Source organism: Corvus kubaryi, unplaced genomic scaffold (genome assembly GCF_017639235.1).
Source record: "Corvus kubaryi isolate FWS band 111438036 unplaced genomic scaffold, C.kubaryi_AGA036_p1.0 138, whole genome shotgun sequence".
NCBI lineage: Eukaryota > Metazoa > Chordata > Aves > Passeriformes > Corvidae > Corvus > Corvus kubaryi.
In genome coordinates this window covers 7,506,675-7,534,237 of record NW_024580672.1, presented here as the reverse complement: position 1 = coordinate 7,534,237, position 27,563 = coordinate 7,506,675, and the positions used below count along the sequence as shown (strand labels likewise).

Sequence of the window (27,563 nt, the reverse complement as noted above, 5' to 3'; positions counted from 1 at the left end):
CAGCATGAATATATAATTCTAGATTCTGAGGAGCATGAAAAGATGTTATGAAGGTATTGTGACCACACCGAGCTGGACAAACGGTTATTTGTGAATAATCAGTAGCTGAATCTGTCCTCAAATTTTGTCATTCTGTACAGAAAACTCAGGGGAAGAGAGCCAGAAACTCCTTTCTTGACAAGAAAAAAAGCAAGAGGTTCATTTTGTAGATTGGATGTACTATGTTTTCATGCCTGTGAAGTTGGTGGTAACAGTTTGTGTTGAAATGTGTTCTATATTTTAAAAATATTTAATGTTGCAGATTTTGCATGATTTTTAAAAGAAGGAAAATGTGAAGGATGTTGCTGAAAAAAAGAATACACTGTAGTGGAAATTTGCTGTGGGCAGGCCTATTTTCAACTAGACAAAGAGGACACACTGTCCTGAATAATCTTTTTCCAGGTTTCCTGTCTAGTGATCTCTAAGCCTGCTTGCAGCTACCTTTACAAAGGTAGACCTGGTGACATCTGAAATGGGGAGTATGGATTTCTGGATTTGGATTAAATGTTTCTGATGCAGCAAGCTGAAAAAAGCCCCCTACGTGGAACCACAGCCTGGCAGGTCTGGGCAAGACCCAGGAGGTTCAAAGTTCATGAGAGTGTGGGATTTGTTAGCTAGAAAGAAATGGTGTCCATTTGGCTGTTACTTTCTTCATTCCCAGGGCTGCTGGCAAAAATGAATAAGTATTATGACAAATGAACTACTAAATATTGAGTTTGGGAAAGGCTGAATATACAGTATTACCCACTGCAATTTGGATTTAGCTGCAGTTACTTCTTCTCACTAGATCTTTCTCTCCTTCAACCTTCTCCTTCAGTTAAAGGTCACCTGGGGCTCTGTATTTAGGGATTCTGAGTGACTGCAAAGGGAAGAACTATTAAATCCCTGGAAATTTTCTATTTCCAGTTAGTATAAGAGAACTCAACCTGACCAATTTATTTATTGATATTAAATTTCAAAATTTCACTGAATGACACATTTTGTGAGGGAAATGACAGCAGGCAGAAGAATTACATGTGAAGGGAGAACTTAAGACTGGGTGTCTAAGTATGCTGTAAGTGAATATGTTAGTTAAAATGAGTGCTAAGGAAATAAATCACATACGGTTGAGAAATGTGGTAGCTACAGTAAACCTTACATTCATTGGCATGAAAGATGATGAGACACGATAACCTCATTCTGTACCACATACTGAGCAGAAAATATACTACTAAAATATCAAGAAATGACAAAAAATTTGCTGTTTATATAAGTTACAGGGAAGGAATCACCTTATTATTTAATGATAAGTCACTGAACCAAAAGTTTCTGCTGGAAAGGACTGTGAACAGCAGTTTTCTAAAAGGTTCTTGAATTGTAGACTCACATTTTGATCTAACCTCCTGCCTTCCTTCCTTGATAGCTTCCCCTCATGCTGTGCTCTGTCCAGCCCACAGCCTCTGCTTCCAAAACGAGTTGTGATTTTTTCCTGTGTTAAGAATTATTCATATTAGGAAGAGAGAAATTATTTTACTGCTGTAGGAAAAGCAACTCCAGTGTGCATCTTTAAAAAACAACTAGATAAACACTATACAAGATGCTTTGCATATCCCAAAATTTTTGAAAGAATATTCTTAATTAAACCTGCTTTGGATTTGGATTTTCCTGTGTATCTAATACCGTTTATTGATATATTTTGTATTTTGTCTAGCCAAGCGAGGGCAAACAAGTAAAGCTTGAGGTCAACATTTGTAATTTTCACATACCTGATCCAGTGGAACATAGAAAGACTTCTGTGTGATTTTTAAAAAATTCAGATCTGCCTTCAGGCCAATACAACTATGGACAGAGTCAAAAATGTCTAAGTAGGTTAGGTCTGTATTGAGATTCACCCATAATGACTGTACAGGTGTTCCTTAGGGCTCTTGCAGAATTACTGTCGTGAAGAAGCAAAAAGGAGAATTTGGACCTGGTCTTTCCAGCATTTTTCCTGTCTCTTCAGAGAGAGGAAAAGAAAGAAGGGGGAGGAAGGAAGAAGTATTCTAGAGAGGGTTGTTCCTTAAGTGCTTTGTCTGAAGATACTGTGTTTAAACTGTTTGTATTCAAGGAAGGAAGAGAAGGGACATAAACATCAGCACATTGAAATAGCTATTCCCTGAGGATACTTTATTTTAATATAGTGGTATTATCAGTTCAGTGGGCTGTAATTTTTCATTTCATTCATCACTTATACTATGGATATTTCTGAAATGTTTAATTTAATTGTACTGAAGACATCAGTCATGATTTTCTAGTTAAAGTTGTGGGAGGCTTTCATTTTGAAACACTATTATAACTTTCAAAATAATTCCTTTTAAGCTGATGTTTAGTGTCAATCCAAGCGTGACTCATGTAGTGAAGTTGGAGAAAATCACCTTAGCCATTTCCGCTTTGTGGTAGTCAGATGAGGGTTTTCTTCTTTAAAAAAGAAAAGACAGTTTTTCATAGCTCTGAAATTGAGCCTTCACACGTTCTCTGTCGATAACCCCGGGTGTGAGGGACAAGAGGGTTGAGATGGGGTGAACACGAAAGGAAAATGAGGATTTTTTGGTTCCTATCTGCAATACATATTCTTTTTAATTTTTGCTCTTTGCTCAGAAACTGCCTCTGTTGAAAAGAGGAGGGATTTCATCTGAGCTGGTGCTTCAAGAAACCACATCTTTAAAGGGGAGAATAAGTCCTCTATAACACTATTAAGCAATATTCCAAGTCAAGCCTCATCCTTCCTCGGATCATTTGGACTGTGCATTCATGCTCAAGGTCTCTGCTGCTCCTCAAGCTCACTGACAGCACCAACTCCCTCCAGTCATGCCACATCATTTACTCAGATTCATTTTCCATTTCAGACTTACCCAGTTCTCCTCTAACATACAAAAGGCCATATGAGATAAAACCTCTTCCCTAGCCTTTTCCAACCTAAACTATTATCCTGCATGTTCAGTTGCTAATGAACATTGCATCACAGCCAGACAGAAATAAACAAGAATGTGATTCCTCTTTAATTGTTTTTCTAGAAACCTTTTTTTTCTATCTTAGTCTTCCAGGTAGTATTAGAAGGTTAAATATCTTCTCTGCCCTCTCAAAAAGAGGCCAGGCATGTTGTAATAACTTAATAACATGAACTACTGCATCATACACATAAAGATGAAAAAATAGTCATGTAAGACAGACATCAGTCTACGTGTAATTAGATATACTCAGCTATAACAGTTGACATGATGCAATTGCACTGCATTTGTTTCTGTGAGCCTGCAGTATTTTGGGATAATAAAGATGTTCTCAATGTGGAATAAGTTGAAATGTGAATTTTAATAGAAATAGTGTTTTCTGATATGAATCCCCTTATTGAATATAGCAACAAACTGCCATCCTTGAAGAGGTTTTGATTTTCCTTCTACTCCTTGATTGATAAAATGACTTAACAACTACTGTGAATGATACCACAGGGTATGAGGCTGTATTAACAAGCTGCACTTGTGAAGCAGCTTGTGTGTATACGAGGATGAATTTCATGAAGATTTTCTCAGTAAATTAGATATTTCTTAAAAAGCCTGAGAAGTCTTTCTCTAGGCAATGTTCCTAAAATGTTACTAGTATGTATCGCAAATCATACTTTATTTTGATGAATATAACTTTTTATTAAAAAACAAAAAAAGAGAAAAATGTAGGGAAAGCATTTTGACTCTCTTCTCACTTCTTCCACAAAAATAAATAGATCGGTGTTAAATAAAGGAGCTTGCAAATCTGGGAGGAGGTGCATGTGTGTGAAAAGGCAGAAGTAGGTAGTATGTCCCTGACACAGTTATGCATTTTCTTTTAGAAAAGCGTGAGTTTTTATTTTCCCTCAACCTATCACATTGTTGAACATTGTAAAGAAAAATGATTCTTCCTATGTGCGAGTTGCCTGGATTTGGAGAGCTTTTGAAGTGTTACAGATTATCTATCAAGAAGTGGGGTGAAAAGCACTTTTGAGCTCGGTATATAATTAATCCTATTTCACTCAGTAAGCAAACCACACTTGTAAACAGGAAACTAGTGACGATGAAACCCACAAAGTTGCAGCTCAGATATTTTGAAAAAAATTAAAAATAGTAATTCTTCCATTACACAATGCAACTTAGTTCTAAACAATTTGTGTCCAAAACCTTCTCAGTTTTCAAATGTATCTGGTTTCTAGGTGGCTGGTGAAGTATTAATGGGCTGAAATCCACCTCCCTTCTTATATCTCCTACCTTAATGTCTCTGTTGATGGTAGAGAAAGGAAAATATACAGGTACTGTTTCCTTCAAAGAGAGTTAATAAGAGCATTTAATCTATAATTTAGAATATTTATAAGGGTAATTGCAAAATATTAGGTAGGAAATACATATTATCTAGCATTCAGGCTGTGTTGCAAGGTAAACATCAGCAACTACACGTTTGGACCTTTCTTTCCAAGCAATGTATAATTTGCAGTGGAAAATGAAAGGCTACTGAGCTGGTTTGTCAAGAAGCTGAGAACAAGATGTGACAGGTGATAAATGCTTTGACAGTCATGCAGGGTGAACATGAAAGGCAAAGGGTGAGGGCAGGTGAAAGAAATTTGCCGAGGTCTGAAAGTAAAGAGCAATATGGTTTCAGAAGTACAAGTAAGGTAATAGAAGTTGAATAGAAAAATTTTGCACATATCCTGACAATATGGTTGTCATGTATTTCTTAGAAAAAGAACAGAATGCATTCCCCTATCTATGGCGTGGATGTCTAAGATTAGTAAGCAGAAATAAAGAAGGAAAAATACAGAGCAAAAAGAGAACGAGAAATAAGACAGCAAGAAGGTGAAATAAAAATGAGTGAAATGAAAGAATGAAAAATGAGCTAAAATAAATATGAAAAATATGAAGCTGTAAAGTTATACAATATGAGAGGAAGAAAGCCCAGGAAAGTACAGAGAAATGAAAAGAAATATAAAAGAGGAGAAAGCAATCTTCTACTATGCAAATTACATTCCTTTAGAATGAACAGATATTTAATTTTGATTGACTTAATCCTCCCCCACTGCCAGGAACACCTACACTTCTTGAGTTCATCAAAAATAAACCCCTACAATGATTTTTGAGAAAAAGAAAAATCAAGTCAGAACATTTACGATGTAGAATAAATTCAATATGTACCCACTGTAGCTGTAGAAATGATCCTATTATAAAGAGAATTTAAGAAAATACATTTAATTAAAAACAAAAAGGGGAATAATGTAGAGTGTTAACCTTACTGAAAGCAAAACAAGTATTTCATTCTCGTTCTTCCAAATATAAAAATTAACACATCACCATTTCAATGATAAGAATAAGGTTGAAATTTTATGAAGTGTGAAGCATAAGCAGCTAGAAGAATCGATATAAAAACATAGATTTAACATCTTTTATGTTTGTTCATTCACCATCAGCTGAGAAGGATAAAGTAGAGCTTTCTAGGATTTCTAGCAATTAAGATGTGGAAGCTGACCACTGTGCTAAGACTTTTATAACCTGTGTACTAATTCACAGCATAGGAAAGATGCAACATTTAACCAGATAGAGCATAAAATTAGTCAGTCTTTTTCTCTCCACTGAGTAGTGTTTTGATTATGTTAGTTCTCCTGTCTCACTCTACCATTACATGACATTTTATGTTCAGGTTTTAAAGTGACCCAATTCATATTCTGAAATGTTTAATATATGCATTGAAATTAGTAACTTTGCTCATTTCTGCTAAGGAGAAAAATATTTTACTGCCTCTGAAATATCCTCCCAGGCAATAAACTGGCAGTGATCATGATGTGATTATGAGGCCAGTTCTGTATTGCAGAAAGGCCAAGTACTATTGTACAGTTATTAGCAAGGTAATTGTCACATTATAGCACCAGAGCTGTGCACTGCAGTGCTCATGTCTCACCATTTAGGTCTTCTTATGTTTCTGTTCTTTTACTTCTGTCTCAATTACTTAAGTATGTGATAGGAATAGTATTTTCCTGGTAAATCTGTATGTTTGTATATCTTGTTCTCTTTAAAAGGATGTCTGAGGGACAGAGCATCTCTTGCATTGTGTAAACACATCATCTTTGAAAAGAGAACAGTATTTGCTAGGTGTTTTGACATAGCCATAACAGAAATATAGGATTTGGTATTTGTTTCAACTTTCTACATTTACATTTGAAAGAAAGGGAAAAAATTATTGAGATATATACTAGGGAGAATATTTTTGAATGATGGATAGCTTTGAGGAATGACATTTTGCTCCTCTTCTTGTGACGTGTCTCTTAATGTTGAGCTGAACCAAACAGAAAAACATTAAGAAAGATGATGAGAGAATCATAGTCAATGAAGAAAAGTCAGTAGATCAGCATCATTCTTGAGAATAAGTAATTATTTCAGGTGAGGTACAGGAAGGGAATCTATAGCTGTGGGTTTGCAAAGAAATCCGTACATGGAGATGTGCATTGAAGACAGAAAGCTTCTGTGCTAAAGAAAGAGAGAAAGGAAGGAGTAAGCATTGTTGTGCCTTTGGAACAAAGCAGTTTTATGACTCTTAAAATACAACAGTAGGAGAACTGACAGAACGTCATATTAAGCACAACTCGTAATCAAATAGTAAGTGATAATAAAGCAGTATGTTGTGATTCCTGGCAGAAATAGCTGTAATACACATCTGTATAATTTCCAGTATAATGGTTCTAGTTTTGTTCTGTAGCAGTCCAATCTGCTTCATAAAAGCAGTCAGACAGTGAAAGATCTAATTTGACTCTGGAATCTGTTAGATCAAGTCAGTGAATGCTAAGGAACGAATGTGGACTAACTAGAATGGAATTCTATCTGCCTATAAAGTACATGGAGACCAGAGACAAAGGAGTAACACGTGTAGTACAAAAGTGGTGTAAGTGATCCCGATGTCCTGGTGTATTCAATTTATTATTGAGTTGGGCAGGAAGCTTCAAAATTATTTTAATTCTTTGAGATGTAAGGCTTTCTATTGCTCTATGACTTTGCTCACAGTGTCAGGCAAGACCTTTTACTCTTTATCTTTTAGCCATATAATGGGGGTAGAAGAGAAAGAGTTAGGACACATGATCACATATTGGACCATCCTGTTATTATTTTCTTTCTATTGTTGAAGTCAATGTAGCTGTTAAGTCTCAACTTGTTTTCTGGATATTTCAAAAGGTATGAGGACTAGACCTATCTGCCTGTCCGATCTACAGTTCAAGTGACAATAGAGACTTTTTTAGCCCTGCAGTATAAAAAGTATTCTGTGTGGTCATTGAAATGGATCAGTATCAAAAGCCAGAATGAAAAAGCCCACAAACTGAATAATCTCAGAAACAGACCTATACAGTTATAATGATTTTGCATTAAATTGTCTATGACAATTTCTTGTCATTGAATGCTAACCATTTAGAGATACTGGGAAAGAATTCTACGTCACAGGAAATCAGATTTTTAGAAAGGAAAGGATTTGTTAATTTACCTTTTCCACTGTTGGTGTTCGTTGTGTGTGGCAAATGGCAACTGTGTACAATGGCTGACTAAAGGAGGGAGTTCTTTACCCCCTCCCCTCGCAGGTTTGAACAGAGCTCCAGAAAGAGGATGGCATGCAGTAACTTTTCCTCCCCAGAGCTGGGCACACGATGTGTGGACTGCACAAAGAAACCAGTTTCCAAACTGGTTCCAAACTTCTTCCCAGTGGGGAAGAAGGGACACTGAAGAAATCATAAGAAACCAACCCAGAATCAGGACATGCTCGTGTGTTTATATACATTCATTTAACAAGAAGTTTACTCTGCCCTTCACCATTTAACATCATTTTGATCTCTGCTGTTTACTTTGAGCTCTTCAAGCAAGGGTCTGTTTTCCACGAGTGATGCAGTAGAAAAAAAGTTCACATCATCCTTTTTTGCTGTATCCATTAGATAGTAGTGCCAGATTTTTCCTTCTCACTGTTTTGCACTCACCCAGCATCCTTGGAATGGCAGCAGGATGTGACTGCTGTGTGTGTTGTGCCTTTTCATAGGGTTGCCCAACAGTACAGCATCCTGCACGTCGGTGTTCTGCATGCAGCATCAGGCAGTGCTGAATGGAAGATGCTGGGGCCACTTTAGAAGAAATAAAGGCTATTCATCGGCAGTACTCTGCTGTTGGGGAGTAACCTAGATACAGACCTCACTGAGCTGGGTGTAACATGGAGATATGCCCTGTCTGGCAGAACCATAGAGTCAAGAAATTTGGAGCAGGAAGAATACAAAATAGCATTGCCCTTCTTTTACAAGTGAGAACTGAGGCACAGTTTCTTCTCCACCAAGATCAAAATGAACATCTGTGGCATGTGAAAGAAACAACTCTCAGAATAACAAGTCTGAGACACTTCTTTCATGTGGAGGATAGCTGAGACACATGAAATGGGCTTTTTAAGGACTCTGACTTCATTCTTTCCCAGTAATAAGACCTCAAGGTGTTACTTATACTTGAATATGTTAATTTCAGCTGATTTACATTTAGTATTTTTTTATTAAAGTACTAGTTTAAGATTAAGCATTACAAAGCATATTTTCCTACTGAATTTGACACAATATTTTTGAAGTTCATGAGTCTATTAAGCCCTGAACACTCTCTAGTGTATTAGGCAACCGTAGTGATTTACATTATTTTGACGTTGCAAATGAGTTTTCAAGGGTAATGGATTTCGTATAGAGAGATTAAAAGATAACGTTCCTTAATTTGTGCCTGCTGACTTCTTTTCCCCTATCATACTACATTTAGCAAAATGAATAAGGCAGAAAGGATGCTGGTGTATTTTTATGTTAATTAATGTATTTTAATTTCAAATAGCATTTCTGAAGAAAAGATACTCTCCAAAAAAAGTGATGCCAGGGCAAAACTAATGAATTTAAATTCTTTTCAGTATACTTACGCTTTCATGAATTCTTTTTGTTATATTCTGGTGCATGAGAATGCATCAGTAGGCAGAGTATGCAGCCCACAGATCTGATTTTTGCAGAAATCCAGCTTAACTTTTTTAGCTACATAATAAAGTTCACCTCAAAAGTGTGTTATTTTTAGTGACCAGTTGGGTAATAGCTAGAGAAGTGCATACTTCAGGAAGGCAAACCAACTTCTTAAGGATTTTTTTTAAAACAACCCATTGTAAATGACAAGAAGTCTTTGTGCACAAAGGATGCGTTTAACTGTTTTGTACCTAAATTGTGCTATTCTTAGACAAATTTTAAGGGTAAGGCCACTCTTGTCCCAGAAAAGCTGCAGCTGATAACTCACCCTTTCTGCAATTGCATTGCTTAAAGCAGTATGATGTATCCTTTAAGTAGTTAAACTGAAATTTCACTGCACTAACTCTTCTCTTCTGTATCTTGGAGCGCCTTGGAAAACCCTCGGCTCCTTGGGAGTGAAAATGGTTTTGGCCATGGTGCTGTAAAACAGAAATCTCCATGGTCTCTGCATGATGCCTGTGGCTGCTGGAGCTGGGCCAGTGACCATGTTCTAATGCTGGTGCTGAGGGGCACAAGAAGCAGCCCTTTTTAACAGCATGGTCCATGGATTGCTCTGCTCTGATCCCAGACAGTTCCAATGAGAATTCTTAGTTCACAGCCTCTCCAGGTGCAGACTGGCAAAATACTGGCCTGCTGTAATTTACTTGTGCAGCCTGTCAAGAATAGGGCACAATAAACCAGCCTGTCCTTTGTGTAACACTTGTCATAATAGCAATATAAAACCAATGTCACGGTTGAGAAGGATTGTTGATACTCATCAGAACAGATCATTAAATGATGTTTCTTTTACTTCCATCACTGTAGCATACCTGAGTGCTTGTATAAAGCAAGAGCATTGGCCATAATTTACTGCATTGCAGTAAAATCAACAATGCAGCATTCCACAGACCCAGGCAAATCTCATATTTGATGTGCTAAGTGAATAGACAGAGAAAACGTACTCCCCAAAGATATTTTTAATTACATTACTATAGTTCTCATTTGTAACTCTCCAGAACCTTCACTATGTGAGTAAACCCTGGTAGCTCTTGAAACCAAAACGTTATTCAGAAACTTGATTTGAAATAATTTCTTTTACAAGTAACAAAGCAAATCACACCGCTTTTCTCAAAATTCTTTTGGAGGAAGTGAAAACGAACAATTTGAGAAGTTAACAGTAACTCATAGGTAAGTTCCAGTTGAGCAGAAGCCAAAATTGAAACTAAAAATCTTAGGTCTAAATAAAAGCATCTGATTCCATCTAAGAGAAATTCCCATTGTTAGAGAGGAAGTACAGACATTTTCTATAGTTGAGAGTAAATTCAAACCTAGAATATTCTTACCCAGCTATATAGAGCCATAGTAATACTTCTGTAAATAGAAAAAGATACTTAGTTTAAAATACCACAAATTAGGAAATATAAAAGTTGTCAACAGACTTAATTTTTTTTTCTATTGAAAAATTGACCCATTATAAATATTTTTCTTGTCTGTAAAATGTGTTTTCTTCCCCAGGTCTTCTGGAGCTGTGATAGACTTTTATTTTGTTCAGTAAAAGTTTGGACATTTAATAGACATGTTTTTTCTAATTAAGTAATGATAAAAAAATTATTTTAGTACTGAAATAATCTACTCTTGGTATAAGTTTGCAGTTTGTTGTTTGTGTTGTTCCTGAAACATGAAAGAAAGAAAGACAACCCAATTATCTCAGCTTAGTGGCAGGGCTCTTCCTAACTGTTGAATACATCAGAAGAGTGAAGATGAATGCTTGCTTGTTATAACCATCCACTCAATACAAAAAGTGGATGGCTTTGTGGAATGAGCATTTTTCTATAGTCCAAGATTTCATAAGGTAGTAAAACATAATTAAGGCTTCAGAATTTCCTTAAAAGCCGAAATATGCTTTATGTGCATGGAGATTGAACAAATTCATGAAAATCACATTGTTATGGCCAATGGGAGATTTCCTTCTGGAATAAAAGACCTTTTATATAGAATACTAACATTGTAAATTTTAATGTGAAAGACACGTGAATTTACAAGTTAGTAATACATGCAAAGAGAGGACTGAAAATTAAGAAACAGAAAACTTGGCCAAAGGTTTTGGTTTAGGGTAGGCTACGTGAAATAACTTTTAACAGTTAACCCCTGCCCTCTGTGGTAACTCTGTGTTATCGTTCCAGGTACCTGGGAATAACAAGACCTCTTACGTACCCCGTAAGGCAGAATGGGAAGTGTATGGCCAAAATGATCCTGTGTGTCTGGCTTTTATCTGCCTCTATCACCATACCTCCACTCTTCGGCTGGGCCCAGAACGTAAATGATGAAAAGGTTTGTCTCATCAGTCAAGACTTTGGCTACACCATTTACTCCACAGCAGTTGCATTTTATATTCCAATGTCAGTGATGCTTTTCATGTACTATCAGATTTATAAAGCTGCCAGGAGGAGTGCTGCTAAACACAAGTTTACTGGTTTTCCCCGTCTGGAAGAAATAGAAGGGATTTCTGTGAATGGAGTTGTAAAACTGCACAAGGAATCTGAAGAATGTACTAATTTTTCACGACTCCTAAAGCATGACAAGAAAAACATTTCCATCTTTAAAAGAGAACAGAAAGCTGCTACCACCCTTGGGATTATTGTTGGGGCTTTCACAGTCTGCTGGCTGCCCTTTTTCCTCCTCTCAACTGCAAGGCCCTTTATCTGTGGTACAGCATGCAGCTGTATCCCACTCTGGGTGGAGAGAACATTTCTATGGCTGGGCTATGCAAACTCTCTCATTAACCCTTTTATATATGCCTTCTTCAATCGGGACCTGAGGACGACCTATCGCAACCTGCTGCAATGCAGATATAGGAACATCAACCGCAAGCTCTCAGCCGCAGGGATGCACGAGGCTCTGAAGCTTGCAGAAAAGCCAGAATTTGTTCTGTAAGGTTGCTCATCCTCTACTGTGATAATTTGTTGTTTTATCACATTAGCTTTTTCCCCCACAGATTCGAAAGAAGTGTTGTAGGAAGAACCAGGCTTCTTGAGCTCTGTTAATGCAGTCATCAAGGGAAGGGAGCAAGGTAGAGCCCACCAGTCCTAATCAGCCTGGCAAAACAAGACCACCATCTAAAGAATTTGGGTGAAAGAGGAATATAGGAAAAGAGGAATGTGGTGCAGGATGTTTGAACTGTTAGTGAGGAAAAAGCAAAGTTGGCCTAACCTGTTTGTTTGGCCCAAAAAATGTTTAGTAGGTCTGAATGTTGGATGCATCTTGTGTCCTAGAGATTCTTTACTGTAATAAAGACTTAAGAATGATGAAAAGTTCATTTACTTCCACTTTGTTATTACAAAAATAAATCATTTAAGTAGAAGCTGGATCAAAGATCTTCTATTGCTTAGAAGTATTCTTTATTATAGAACCCCATATATTCATTAAGCATTAATTTATTGGATTGCCTGGAAATGAACTATGTTGTGAAATTTAATGTTGCCTTTGCACAGCAACTCTGGCACTGAAAGAATATGTTACACTTCCAATGTGATTATAGGAGTTTGAGTAAAGTCACATGGACCAACATCCACTGCTGCATGCAGCCATGCAGCGCAGGTAGCTGCAGTGCTGCTGTGCCAATCACACCAGGTAATCTTGTACTATATTTCTAACATAACAAATGTGTCTGATTACAGTTTATTTCAGGATCTATCTGGTCTTTGTCCATCTCTTCATTCTTTAATTTTCTTGGCCTTCTCAGCTGAGCACTTCTCTAATCTAGATGGAGACGCTGTCTGTGCTCAAGTTATTTCTGTTGATGTATGGCTAGTCCTTATTCCACTTCAGTAGTTAATTTACTGTCTGTTTGAAAGCTCTTACTCTCTATTTGAAAGCTCTTCTACTTTTTGGGATTTCTTTCTCTTCTGAAGTCAGTAAGGAAAAAATAAACATAAGACCTTATGACTTCAGAGACATCTGAACTTTATCCTTACAGCTAATTTTAATCATCACTTGTGCTTGAAGTGATTTAAAGCCTTGCCCTGTGTAAGAATAAAGATAATTTAGTTTTTCTGGTTCTAGCTTTTTCTACCACCACTCCAGTTTGTCCAAGTATGTGATCCTACTTCTCCTGACTTTGGTAACAAATCTCTTCCCTCAGTGGAGCAGGCCCAAATATTATAACAATGATTTTATTTAAAAATTAATAATAAAGATATTGATTATATTAATCTATTACTAATAATGTATTAATAAACCATGCAGTGATTGTGTAAGATACTACTATAATAACTTAAAATAATAATAGAACAACTCATAAGATCAAGATGAGTTCTTTGGCCCAAGTTTGCACTGCACACCATGTTCCAGCTGAAGCAGAGGGTGGGGGTACATTAGTGAACAAAGACTGCTTTGGAGCTTGATCTACTTTTTCAAATATCAGGACATCAGTGAGGAGACATATTCATTATCAAATTGCCTCAGCATCAAATCACACTTTAGGCTAACTTCTGTCCCTGCTTTCTCAACTATGAAGCCAAAATGACTTAAATGAGTTCAGTGATGTTAATTTGGGCTAAGTAGTGAGAAGTCTGTGCCAGATCCCTTGTTCCAAGCACCCAGACATAACTGCAAACACTTGAGCCTCTAACTGGCACATAGGTAAGACCTGGATTGATGTGCTGAGCTATGTGTACTGAAACATGCTTAAGTCATTTTAGATGCATTCATACACTACAGTAGGAAGTACATTTTGGCCTCATTTTCAGAAGAGAATCATAGTTTTGTAAGAGTAAGAGAATGTATCGCAGCTTCAAAACAGTTTTCTAAAGAAGTTTCAAATTGATTTGGGACAGTCCTACTTCTTTTAAATGTTTTAATACTATGCACAGTGCCAAGAAGAGATTTGGGCCCAAAATATCCACAAGCTCTGGAGTACGGAGTAGAGCTCATGTTAACTCAAGCATATTTTCCATATTCAACATGAAATTATTGTTGTTTCTTTATTACTTACAAGAGTAGCTTTTCTATTTTTTTCCCAGCATAAGTGAGAAATTTTTAAGGCCTTCTATAAGGTTTTTGTCTGTGTAAGGATATACATGGGTATAAAAAAATAGATGTATCCGGGAAGACTCCAAGTGGGACTATAGAACTCTGAAGGTGATTTTAGAATTCTGGACAGAAGTTTCATCATTTTTACTCTGCAGGAAAGTGTGAGAAACTGTGTTTCCTCCAAATAAGATTTTTCCCTTTTTTTTAATGAAATATGTGTCTTGTGAGTCAGAATTTGACATTTGCCCAGCTGTCACTAAAAGCAATTGCCTTCCTCTGGGAAAACATCCTGTAGGACTCCAGCTTTCCTCTACCATCTGTTTCAGGTAATGAGACCCCAGAAAGGAGTAAGAGTTGTTATGGCGTGTGTATACTAATCCTTGAAGTTTTTGGAGATAAACAGCTATAGCTGATCTCTGGATATGTTTGGGAAAAAAAAGAAAAACAAAACAAACAAACAAACAAACCCCAAAAAACAACCAACCAACCAACCAAAAAAACCCCCCCAAAAAACCAAAAAAAAGACTACAAGGTTTCTTCATACACCCAAACCAAAATATAGACAAATGGAAGGTGGTTTTAGATGGAGCTATATTTGAGGGGAAAAGTAAAGAAGTTGAGAAGATTAGAAGAATGCCCCATTGCCCAGACACACAGAGAAGAAAAGTTGAGAAGAAGAGAAAGTTTTCAGACAGAAGTCTAATGGAACGTTGCTTTGATAAGAACAAGAAGGAAATAATTGTTTGCATTCATGAACAGGTCATTTCACTTTTGAAAAAGATAAATAAATAAATAGAACTGCATCACACCATCTAACTGCAGAAATAGCATTTTTTAAACTTAAATAATTCACTACACATCTGAAAAGGGGGTGATAAAAGAATGGGTGAATGAGAAGCTCATGTCAACACGTGCAGCCTGGTACATGCTTTCATCAAACTCAAGAAGAGACTGCACTCTTGGTCTGTGTGTTCTGACACGTGTTTCTAGAGGAAAGCCAAAAGGGTGAATCAGATAGAAGGGGTTGTGAAAAAAATGGTAATGAAAGGCTCCAAGAACCAGCCAGAGCACAGGCAGGCCATCATAACACTGACTAAATGAAGAGGGGGAAAGTGAGAATTGTACTCCCCCTGCTTGCTTAGCACTGTTTTTTAGAGGGAGACTGTCTGTGGCAGAAACCTCACTCCTAACACTTTTTCCAGCTCCCACCACCTACCAGCCTGTACATCTAATACTGTAACACATTATTGGCACTTGCCAAACTCCTCTGTTTAGTAAGAGTCTTACCAGGTAGTAACAGAAATAACGGAGTAGTAAAACATGTGACTTGATGGTAATATCTTATTATTGTGCATCTATTGCTTCACATTTCAGTTTCGTAAAAAGAAAAACAGTGTCTTCCATGCTCTGTTCAGAGCTAGCATCACCTACAGAAAGGTGTGCCAAAGAGTGGGAAAGAAATCTACTGCAATGAGACATAAAGAAGAGAATTATTTATCAAATTAATACTATAAATAATGCAGAAAAATACATTCACTTTTGCCCCTGCTTCATGGCAGAACAACAAATTTCCAGGCATCCATTGCTCCAAACAGTGCAGCATTATTAGAAGAACATTTCTGAGTTAGATTTTTTGATTCCTGACCAAGATGCTGTAGTTACAGAATTGGAAGGTGTTGGAAGCAATGCCATTGGTCCTTTTGCTTTCCCCCAGCTATTAAATTAACTCTTACCATTATTTTTCTAATCCTTCACGAAAAAAAACTATTTAAATTATACTATTCTCAGAAAATGTACAAAATCAACAAGTCACCAAATCCTCTTCATAGTTTGCTTAAGAAATAGTTTTTGTCTTTTAAAACATTTCTCAGGAAGACACAGAGAGAGAGAAGAGAGAAAATGAAGAGACTTGGGGAATGGTTTTAATATGAAAAATTATTAATATCCTGGAATAGAAGAAACCTCTTATTTCAAATGCTGAGGAGGTAGGGATTGTGTGAGGATTAGATTTTTTTTTTTAAGAGAAGGACAAAAGCAAATAAATTTAAAAATAGCCTAAGAAACACTGAATTGGAAGAGCAATCTCTACGATTTGCAAGAAACACAAACTTAGGTCCCTCTTCACGGTTTTAAATCTCCTAAGTAGTTATTGCCTCTAAAGAGTGGGTTCAGAGTGAGTTTGAAGAGAATTATATATTCTACATCCACTTTGTAAACATTTTGCCACACGGGCCTGTCATTCCCTACATTCACTATTCAGCTGCTCTGCTATTTTCCTGAATACCTTCTCACATAGTGAAATTTCCAAAAGGACAGAATGCCTTTTATTTGCTGAAAACTGAAAAGATGCTTATGATTCCCAGATTCATTTCTCACTGCTGCAAGCTAAAAAACCCCCATTGAGCTATTTCTAAAAGATATTAATATATGGTGATTGTTGGGGTAATATTTTGATGATTTGTGTAACTTCATGACTTTACTGACTGAAATTATATTTTCTGTCATTTGTGAGGTTTTGCACAGAGCTAGTGAAGTTACTTCAGGAAAAAAAATGCATTCAAATGTATCAAAGTTTCCAGAAGAGATCATACAGTTTTATAAACCAACATACCAGACTGAATAAATATTTTGCTTTTAGTTTTCTATCTACTCCATCAAAACCAACAATATTTCATTAATTCAGTAGTTGTGTGGTCTTGCTAGTTCCAGAAAATTGTGTTTACAGTACACTTATTTTTACCTTTTGCAAGAGAAGAGACAGCAAGCTACTGAAGTATACTTAGTTCAGCCCTTTTGAAAAAATCTGTGGTTTAAAGCATGGAAAAATATAAAAGAATGCATCTGGATAAACTCACTGTTGCCCCAGACAACTTTGCATCTTTGGCTAAACTAACCAGGTCTGAGTTAAAACAGCAGGGATTCCTCAGTCAAATCTACCATCCTGAAGATGGTTGCAAGGAAAATAAAAAATTGGGCAAATTAAATGAACATTTACTTCCCAACAGTTGCAAAAGCTGACAAATCCATAAATTTTATTACTGTCTTCAAAGAATGCAGTAAATGCAAGTGACAATCATGTTAAGGACCTTTCACTTGTCATTAAAAGAAAAAAAATCAGAAGTTGTATTATGCAGGTAAAGTTAATGCTGCATAATAACATTTTTTTTTAATATCAGCATTCTCTTTCTGAAATAATCTCTTGTCAGCCCAGAAAAGAGAAAAACAACATTTTAAAGGGAAAATTATATGAAGTCCAGAATTTTATTCTGGCTTTAAAAAAAATCTACAATTACCTAAAACGTAGGATTTAAAATACCTTTATCTTTCCTTTATATCTAGTTTTGAACTTGGATATAATTACCTGCCTTCCTTCAATTTGGATCATTTTTTGCCAAGACGTTTTTACATGTAATAAAGTATTTGAAATAGGTGAGAGTGCAGGTTTGCCTGTAAAAATGCCTGCTCCTGATACAGTTACAGATATGATTAATTCCATAGTTTCAACAGGGAGGCTATAACAAGACAAATTAGTCCCCTGCTGCAAGACTGGAGAGGAATGCGCCGAAAACCTGTCTTGTATTCTTGCAGATGTTTCTGTTACAGCATTTCAGCCTGCTTGCTGTACAAGAGTGGTTCTCCCCTTCACCCAGCTTGAGAAGAGAGGCAGGAATTTGTGTATTACATGCAAAGATTCTTGCAATAATTCTTTGTCTACAGACAGTTTTATGAAAGCGAGGGAGAAGTCTTCATTATTGCTCTGTCTCCTTTCTCCCTCTCTCACATGTGTGAGGTCTCCATGGGCAGTGTAGGCTTGTGCTGCCACCAGAGGCTGGAAGGCTGGACCAAATGCAGGGCTCTCAATAAAGTCACCTGTATTTAATGAAGGAATTTAGGGCTTTTGCCACTGATTTGTGTAAAACAGACTGAATTTCCTCACTGCTCACAACAACCCGAAATATGATGAGTACAAAGGACTGAAAGCCCCCGGAATGCTCCACTTTCCCCCAGCTTCCTCCTCTGTATAGGATTTTAGAGAATTATCTCAATGATCTAATTGCCTCTTGAGAAACATTTCCATTTATTTCAGTGGTATATTTGGTCAGAACTTTTAGTTGCTCCAGGATATTTCTCATCTAATTCATCCACTTTTTTAAAAACAGGAGAAGTCCTGATTTCTCCAGGGAAAAAGAGTCATGACCAAATGTGCTTCAAAGCAGCCAGAAAAAGCCAAGCCAGAACAGGAAGAAGAAAAATGAAGAGTTGGCTTTGGAAGAGTTGGATAGATTTATGAAATGTACTTCATCTTCTTTTGATGGGAATGTGCTAAAAATACTCCATGAGCTTGATACATTGCATTAAATACATTTCTGTTGGAAGTAGTCACATCTTGTTTGTTATGGAGGAAAGTGATGCCATATACAAATGAAAATAGTTTTCTGCCTGAGAAAGCCAAATAATTTCAGCAATAAGTTTGACACAGAGGGTGGGGGAAAAAAATGCCACTAAAACTCAAAGATAAAGGGTTGTACAGATTTCCACCACTTTAAACTACGTAGAAGAACATTCATATGTTTACTATATTTATGGATCCTAACATTGGTATTCCTATTCAGGGATTGTCAGTGTTACTGAATGTATTTTGCTGTACTAAAAGAAGAGGTCAATGCTGTCTCTGTGGATGCTTTCAGAGCTTGTACTAAAGAGATGCTGTACACCTGCAACAGGATTGAGAATGACAACAATAAAAGCCCAATTTTTTTAAAGCTTTCTGTTGTATGAAGTAAATGTCTGTTACTTGTTAACATACATGTGGTTGGTTCTCCCAAACTTTTGTAAAAAGCTGCTTTCATTTACGCTGTGACGAAAGTTTAGGGACAGAATTAGAATGCATGTGTATTACACCATGGCTAATTTACAAATATGATTGCTTTGCTTTAATGTAATTTTGATGACCTGCCAATTTATGAAGTCCTGTCATTTCAACTCAAATAAGTATAAAAGGCTGGAGAATTTCCATAGTACTTTGCTTTTTGTCTTACTGGCTAGCTAGAGAGAGAACTAATTATAATTTTTAAAAATGTGTTTGAGAAGTGTTATTTCTGCCAATGGTTTGTTATAATTTAAACATATCCCTTTGGCTTGATAAAAATTAAGTAGGCAAGTATTAATGACCATTTGTCCCAGGGAAAATTGATTCAAAGGATAGTTCCTTAAACATAGCTTTTAACCTTTTTTTTGAGCTTCTCATATTCCTTTCCCTTCTGAGATTCTAAGCTATGTGTGGTTACAGAATGCACAATGCAGAGGCATATCCCATTCCTAAAGGCTATCTTGCTAAAGGTACACCTCGATGAGCACTTGCCTTATTTCCATAGCTGTGGGATTTGTGATAACTTAGTCCCTTACCCGCAGTTTAACCAAAATGCTGCTGGTAAATCATCCAGTGGCTACATGTGCCACTGGGGCTTTGATTTCCTTTGTTTAAATTAATATGAAAGTTCACTGTGGCTGCCTAAATAAGGAGGCAGACATACCAGAACAGGCCAATTAATTTCTTATTGGCAAGGGATCAGCATGGGAAGCAAATCAACTATATGTTAAGCCTATGTAAAACCTAGAACAGAGAATCCTTCTTCTACGCACTATCCTGACACCCTAGGATAACACCTGTGCTTACATGAGAGCACCAGAGTGGCATATTTTCATTTTACCAGGTCAGCAAGGCTCATTTCAGTATTTTACTGGTATAACTACTCACTGTGAGCTCTGCATTTGAAACATAATGAGTCTTACAGTTTGCTTTATTTTCCAAAGGGAATGTCACAGAAATGCTTTTTACTTGGTTAGCCTGAAGTACTTAACAGGAAATGGGACAGTTATTGTCAATGGCCAGTGGACCAGTTCTGGTTGCATTATATGAGAATCCATTCAGAGAAACTCAGCTGAAGGCAAAAATACATTGGCAAGTAATATTATAACTGAACCTGGTGAGAAAGGGAGATAATAGGTTCATAACTGTAACAGTAAAAAAAAAAAGGGGGGGGGGGGTGGGGTGTGTGTGTTTCTTTTTTTAAAAAAAACCCCAAGCCTTAAAATGAAGGGCAGTGGCCATACTCTGAAACTCATTTTCAAGCTTTATGGTCTCAGTTGCATGTCCATTTCACAAAGGCAATAAACCAATCTTACTTTGATGAATTAGACTGTCATTTTACTTGTTCATGATACTGTGTCAAAAACCTTAACTTGAATTGAAATGGAAAAAATTATATGTCATATGAATATTTTAAAGGATTAAAAGAATATACTCAAATTTAAAAAAAGCTACCAGTGAAATTGTTCTATGAAAATTTATAGGGTTTTTAATGTCAATATTTTAAGCTTAAGAGAAAATGCATGTTTTAGGAGGAACTTAATAGAGGGCAAAAGAGTCAGAGATTTTAGCTGCTAGGGAGCTACAACTCTAGACAGATATATCTGATACGCATATATATCACACACACATGTCCCTTGTATTTTAGGGTGGTTCTGCCTCATAAAAAGAAGGTAATGATTCTATTATTACCTGATAAATATTTATTTAACTACCTATTACATTCCTAGAATCTCACAGAAATTATGAGGATGTTTTAGGATAGGTTGTGGCATCACAGACCTGCAAAGTTGCAGTTCTACCTGTTTTTTTCCACGAAGAGTTTTTCACCCAGGAATTTTCAGACACATAAATAACACAGAGAACATTAGGAACTACACGATACTGATACTTTTCCATAGAAGATGAAGCTTATTTTTTTTTCCTGCTGTAACTGTCAGGTCTATCACCTCTTAAACCAATGCACAAGGCCACACAGTAACTAGGAGAGTCACCCAAGGCTAAGTACATATTCAATACCAGCAAATAATGTACAGTATATTTTAGAGGATTAGGGAAAAAGTAGGGTTGATCAAAAGAGGTCAGGAGAAGAGATGGCCTATTGGGATAAGGAGTTGAGCTTTCAATAGTTCCTGTAGCCCACAGTACAAGGGCAGCACATGGACCTGGCTCACACTGAGATAATCCAAGTCCCCAGGCTGTGGTTATAACAACAGCAGAGGGGATGATGCCAGAAACAAGGCTCAGAATCACTGTGCTGGATCTGCAGAGGATGCCTCTCTGGCTCTGTCACTTAACCTGTTCAGGGATGACGCAGTGTACAGTTTGCTTTTTTGCAGGGCTACCTTACAGTGGTTGCCACTGCATTTATCAGTTACCATTGTCATTTGATAAAGTAGATGACTTTAAAAAAATTGCATAGCCCTTGATCTTCCACTATCCACCCAAGACTGTCTTTTTTCCATATACTCTTGTGGTTAACAGACCACTGATATATTTTGTGGGCAAGCCTACTACACCTTTATTAAATCTCTCCTGCACTTCCCTTACTGTCTGTTTTTTTCCCAAATTAATCTGTTCCTTTATTGTACAATCTTAAAGCCTTTTCCTAGCTGTCTCCTTGATTCTACTGTAAAATTCTTGCTAAATTATATAGCTTTATCAATATGACAAAGTGATTAATTTGCTTCAGACCTAAGCAAAAAACAAATATGGTGATAAAAGAAGAAAGTTTTTCTTATTGTCATAACATACGCTGATAAATGAAATTACACGAAAGCACGAAAAACATATCTACACATAGTATGAAAACAGTCAGATGGTCTCAATTTTAACAGACAAAAGTGAATTTTATTTATTATTTCAGCCAGCTAGGACTTTTAATATGCAAAATTCACCAGAGTATGGAGATGGAAATCTATTTTAGGTCACATATTTTACCTCCATGAGGTCTGGTAAAACATGAAGATGGTTAATAAAAGAGACTCTTTTCCATAAATAGCTTACCAAGAAATACAAATTTAATGAAGTTAAGCTCTTCAAGTTCTAAGTGGCCTGTGCTGAAAACATTGAGTATCTTTTGTTGTAATATGAGTCTTATTTGTAATAAAAAGAATTGCTGCCACTTGCATTGCAAATTATTCAAATTTATACAGCAGACTGATTTAGCAGAAAAGGAAATAGGGTTCTTCTGTATTAGGTACTGAGTTATATTACGTTTTTAAAATGTATAACCCCAGAGGAATATTAAAATGTTAATTTTGATAGTCTTTAAAAGGTAATTACTTTTATACAATAAAATAAGAAGTCTGCTGAATACTAATCCCTCTGTCATGTGCTTTCTTTGAACTAATGCTACATTAAGTAGAGAATCCATTTATTTAAGTGATTTTAATTTAGATTCATGGAAGACATTCTCATCTACAAAAATGTCTGGGTTTTTTCAGGTCAACTAATATAAAATCCTTACTGTATTAAAATCATTGTTGAAGAAAGTACTTACACTTGTTGGATAGCACTGAACTGAAAGAATGAGAAATTTTTAATGGCTCTCCTGAAGAAAGTGTGGTTTGGTTTGCTCACCACAAGTGCTGCTACAAAGGGCACTGGCAGGGGACGTACGGAGCAGGTCGGGACTGATTGCTCCTAAACAAAAGCTGATTTCATCTATTCAAGCCTTTTCAGGGAAGGGTGAATGCTCAAAAATTTTATTAGCATTTCGGTCCAGAAAAGATTGCTCAGACTAGAAAGCATATTTTTTCCAATTTCTTGAATTATATCATCTAACCTCTTGTCTAGTATGATCTTCTCAATGCACAGAGGGCATCCATCTTGGGACATCTTCAGAAAATGATATGCAGGTGTTTTATAACATATTTCATTTATGCTAGTGTTTTCTTATTTTTAAATCTGTTGAATCAATGCTTATTTCTTTAGCCAGAATCTTTTCCTATGGTTGACTACCTATCTGAATTATTTTGTTGAAAATACCACTTATCTAAGTTGGACATTTAGCCAAATAAACAGAAATTATTTCCAGCTGAATCAAAATAGCCAATAATGCTCTTTGATTTGTAAGAAAGATACAATAATTTGATTATTTTTTTCAACATATCGTAGAAGAGATTTTTAGAAGACAGAGTATTTTGAAACTGCTCTCAAAAAATCAGTTTTTCATGTAACCATTTGAGTTGTTCTGAGCAAACTTCATCTCTCATGGTTTCAATTATCAGATTGAGGAAAGATTAAAGACACAAACAGCAGCACAAGCCGTGATGGGAAACCGCATCAGAGAAAAGCCGTATTTGAGACACTGAGCATGTATGTGCAATTTTCCAGAACAAAGGCAAACCAAACAAGGAGGTTAAATCTGTGTCCTCGGTCTAGAGCTACTTCCCAGTGCCTGAATCCAGATGTACATGTGGGGAGCATGCCACAAGGCAGGTTTCCTCCCCAGTACCATTCCCTGCTCCATGTCCATGGGGAAGGGAGCAGAGTGCCTGGGCACCAGGCGAGATGGGGCACACACCAACACATCCCCTGCCCTGGGCAGCCCTGGGCACACCACGGGGCACAGCTGTCCCCAAAGCTCAGACTGATGAGGACTAACAGCTCAGTAAGATTTATTTTCAAGCTGGATATCTATTAAACATGACTAAATTTTTTAGCAAGAATATGAAGCCCTTTTAAAAATGATTTCTGATCAAGTTACAGCCAGTGCAGATGAACCGTGCAAGAGTCTTTCACATGGTGAAACTCACATTGATCTATGCTTAAAATGAGAAATGTTAAGAACCTCTCTGCTCTCCTAGGCCATTTACATATGCCCACTCTATATTCATTAGTTTGACATTTACTGCTCTTATTCTGTCAGCAGAAAGATGACTTGATTTTCACTGTTGCTATTACAGTGTCACAGGTATAATAGCACTATGAACAGTGCAACAGATTTACCAAGTGAATAAAATATGATTTCTGAGGAGTAATTTATGGTAGAAAATGAAATTTTAATAACAACTTACAACTGGATGGCAATTAACTAAATATATTTATTTTATTAATTATCATGAATTATAGATGACTCATTAGAGAGAAACCCCCAACAAAAAGCTTATCTCTCATTTGAAACATTATGAGGATAAAGATATGGTGAGTGATCATTTTCTTGAAAAGGACAGCAAAAGCAAGAAGCAAGCAAAGAAAAAAACTGTAGAAAAGCTGCTGCCTGTTTCAAATCACTAAGAGCTCCCATGCTGGAAAAGCTTGTTTTCAAATTTGAATGTGATAACAAAGGGAAAAAAAGCTCTTGTTTTGATTCGTATATGAACAAAAAATAGTAATTTTTGAGCAGAAATACAGTGTATCTAATAAAAATTACCCTGAGGCAAAATTTTTGTGGGATTGAATGAAATATTTCCGGAATTGTGATCCAATAATACATTACCTAGCTGCCATGGACACATCTAAACCACCCCTTCTCTGTTCTCGGTAAGCTCCTGCAAGGCACAGAAGTCTGCAGAGCCAGAGCCAGCCCATATGACCAGATGATCATCTGTCCAGGTTGCCAATCCAACACAGCCTGGGAACATGGACTGTGCATCCAGCAGAACCAGACCTCTGCATGTCGCTGGTCACCTCCTTTTGGAGATGGTTGTGGCGGTATCTATGTTTCTTACAATGTTGTCAGATCAGTTACTCAGCACATGGAAACCCATGATCAAGGCTGACATCAAACCCACAACCCCTTACTCAGAGAGTGAGTGTATTAGCACTCTCTTCCAAGTGACAGAAGCACTGTCTGGCCCTTCTGGGGAAGAGCCTTTGCAGAGAGCAGTTCAATATATTAATCAGGCCAAAATGGAACCAAAGGAATACATGACTCCATAGCCTACTACTTCAGTTGTTAATTTACATTTAGGAAGTTCTTTATCCAGTGAATATTTTGTAGAAGTACAGTCAAAGTTGTTGATAAAATTCCGGGAGCAGAAAGCAGAACTCAAGTTTACCATTGTCCAGATGTGCTTTACATCATCCTACAGAATCATTAAGCACAACATGAAAAATATAACTTACTGCTCTCCTAGGGAGGGCTTCAGACCAGAGGCACTTCTTCAGCCATAACATATTGATGTGGTACTACCTGCTTCAGTGAGGCCTTATGAAGAATATTTGACATCCTGACACGCAGCAGTTGGAATTCGTGAGAAATTGGGCAAGCTCTGTTATCTGGATTTGTCCAAGTGAATTTACCCCTGATTCCTAGCTATCCACAAAAGTTTAGATAGCAGAAATACTTCCACTTTCACAACTGAAGCTAAAAACATACCTGTTGCATCTAATAAATGAATATTTTACCTGCTATAAGCTTGGATTTGGCAGGGGAAGACTATGTAACACTCAAAAAAAAAAAAAAAAAAAAAAAAAAAATCAAAATGCAACCTTGAAAACCAGAGAATTTAACATGACTTTTATAATGTATGGTCTCAGTCTTTTGCTCCAATATGACTTTTCTGAGTGAAAGATCTTCAGACTGTTGAGCACAAAAGCTTTTTTATCAAAGCAAGTTTTAAAATGTTATTCAAAATTGTTCTGTTGCCACAAAGGAACATTCTAGTCTTTATAATGCTCCCTTTAGAACTGTCCCAGATAATTGATAGGGCAAAAAAAAGTTGTGTTTAAAATTATCACCTAGAAGAGATGGTAAACAGATTATAATTTTCTCAATTTCCATGAATTGGCCTACCTAATTCACTGGTTAAGCAGCACAGCAGATTGCAGAAGAAAAATAACCTGAATGAGGTCCAAAAATACATTTCTCTTTATCTGCTATAGTTCCATAAACTGCAGCTCACATAGATAAGTCCTTTTCCATTTGGACTTCAAGCTCTTATCTTCACGTTACAGTCTGTAGAGCCTAAACTGCGATTTAGTGAACAAAGTAGTAGAAAAGACTGACTAGTTCTGATAAAACACAGAGAAAGATTAAGCCTTTATTGGAGAAAATGGTCCTGCGATTACTTGGGATACAAACTCATATAGGTATCTCTGTCCTCCAACTGACATTTGATAATATTTCAACCTTTTTCATTTGTAGTACAGATTTTACTTCTTGGCTAGCAAAGACTTTGAAAGGAACTGGAAAACATTGACCCTTTGTGGATTATAGTGGAAACAAGCAGCTCTGTCTCTTGCTGTACCATGCAAAGATCATTGCTGGCTGGCTAATTTGGATCCACGTGGGCCCATGAAGCAAATTTTTTCCAGTTGTTGTTCATTAGAAGATGGAAGATTAATTTTTTCCCTATAGGAAGAGAAGACAGATCATACTTTTTGTTTTTATTATGGGTTTTCTCCCAGCAAACAACTAGCTCAAGTTGATGGGCCTGTGATTAATAAAACATCCTGTGGGTTGCATAGTTGAGTCTGGATGCATCTCTCTGCATCCCTGTATCCTCGTACACCAAGTCACCTGATAGTAAGTTTTAGTGTATGCTTACTGAAAGGTCACAAAGGTCAGAAAAGTTTCTCTTCCTATGCTTTCTTGCTCTTCCATGGTGATGATTCAGCACAAAAAAAAAATTATGCTTTTGTAAGTTCACTTTCTCTTTAAAATTAGTCTAAAAATCAGCAGCTAGACCAGTTTTTAGCTGTTGTGCAATACTGGTAAACTGAAATTCTTAAATGGTCTTTTTGCTCAAGATTTAAGCCAGCAAACAATAAATCTAGAGTTAACAGATCAGTTTTAGTCTTCATGTTTGTGCTTCCTCCTGTCTTTGAAAAGGAGTAGTTCTCATTAATTAGAAATTATTGACATGTATATATTTGCAGATAAATTTATTTTAAGTCTTTACTTTAAACTTGATACTTGCCTTTGTTGACCAAAAGGATATGATACAGATGTTCAAGAAGTTATATGATTTAATGCACATGTACTCAGAATATTAACATTTAAGTGTTGTAATAGGTGAATGACATTTGTAATTAAATGTTAACAGATCTGAGCTACAGATTAAAGCTCTTTTAGCTGGTGTTATTCATCCAACTGTGTTTAGAATGGAAACTGAAATTTAATGGATTTGAAGAAAAACAACATTTTATAATTGATTTGTCATGTAACACGAAGGAAAAGGGATTATGGGTGTTTTGCACTTCCAAAACTTTTATTCTATAATAAAACCTTTACTAACCTCTGGTAACAGGACCGGCATTTGAATGAGCTCAAAGAAAAGTTTCCCAGTCCCTCTGTTCCTCAGTGTTTCAGAAGTGGCTGGTAACAAATAATTGCACATTTTATCTATGGATTCAAAGAAGAAAGGAAGCTTTCCTATTTTTACAGTGAATTCAACTGAGAACACTAAAACCAGGGCATCTTATCTAAGATTTTATTTATTAAGAGCTGGCCTGGCAGTTAAAACCACTGTGGAGTCAGATTTCTAGGTTGATACTTCAACTGACACTATAATATGATCCTTTAAGCTTTGATCCTAGATCAATAGACTTCTAGGAAGCACCTTTGAAAAAAAAAAAGTCAGCAAATATTTTGTAATCTTGTTTTATCTTTTTTTTTTCTTTCTCTGTAATCTTTTTGCATGCATCAGTTCACTTTAGAAGATG

The 27,563-nt window shown here is 36.5% G+C and overlaps 1 protein-coding gene across 3 annotated transcripts in view; it reads left to right on the top strand.

The window, feature by feature from the left end:
- Positions 1-20,170, top strand: part of HTR7 (5-hydroxytryptamine receptor 7) — a 31,539-nt gene extending 11,369 nt beyond the window's left edge. The window contains exons 2-3 of one of the 3 annotated variants that reach the window (XR_006014530.1): positions 11,233-12,679; positions 18,241-20,170. Coding sequence is in view for 2 of the 3 variants with exons in the window: in XM_042018944.1 (XP_041874878.1) it covers positions 11,233-11,979; positions 18,241-18,277 (784 nt within the window). In the remaining variant the exon portion in view is untranslated. The remainder of the gene's footprint in view (positions 1-11,232; positions 12,680-18,240) is intronic. The other 2 variants (XM_042018945.1, XM_042018944.1) reach the window with 2 other exon arrangements.
- The last annotated feature ends 7,393 nt before the right edge of the window (positions 20,171-27,563 follow it).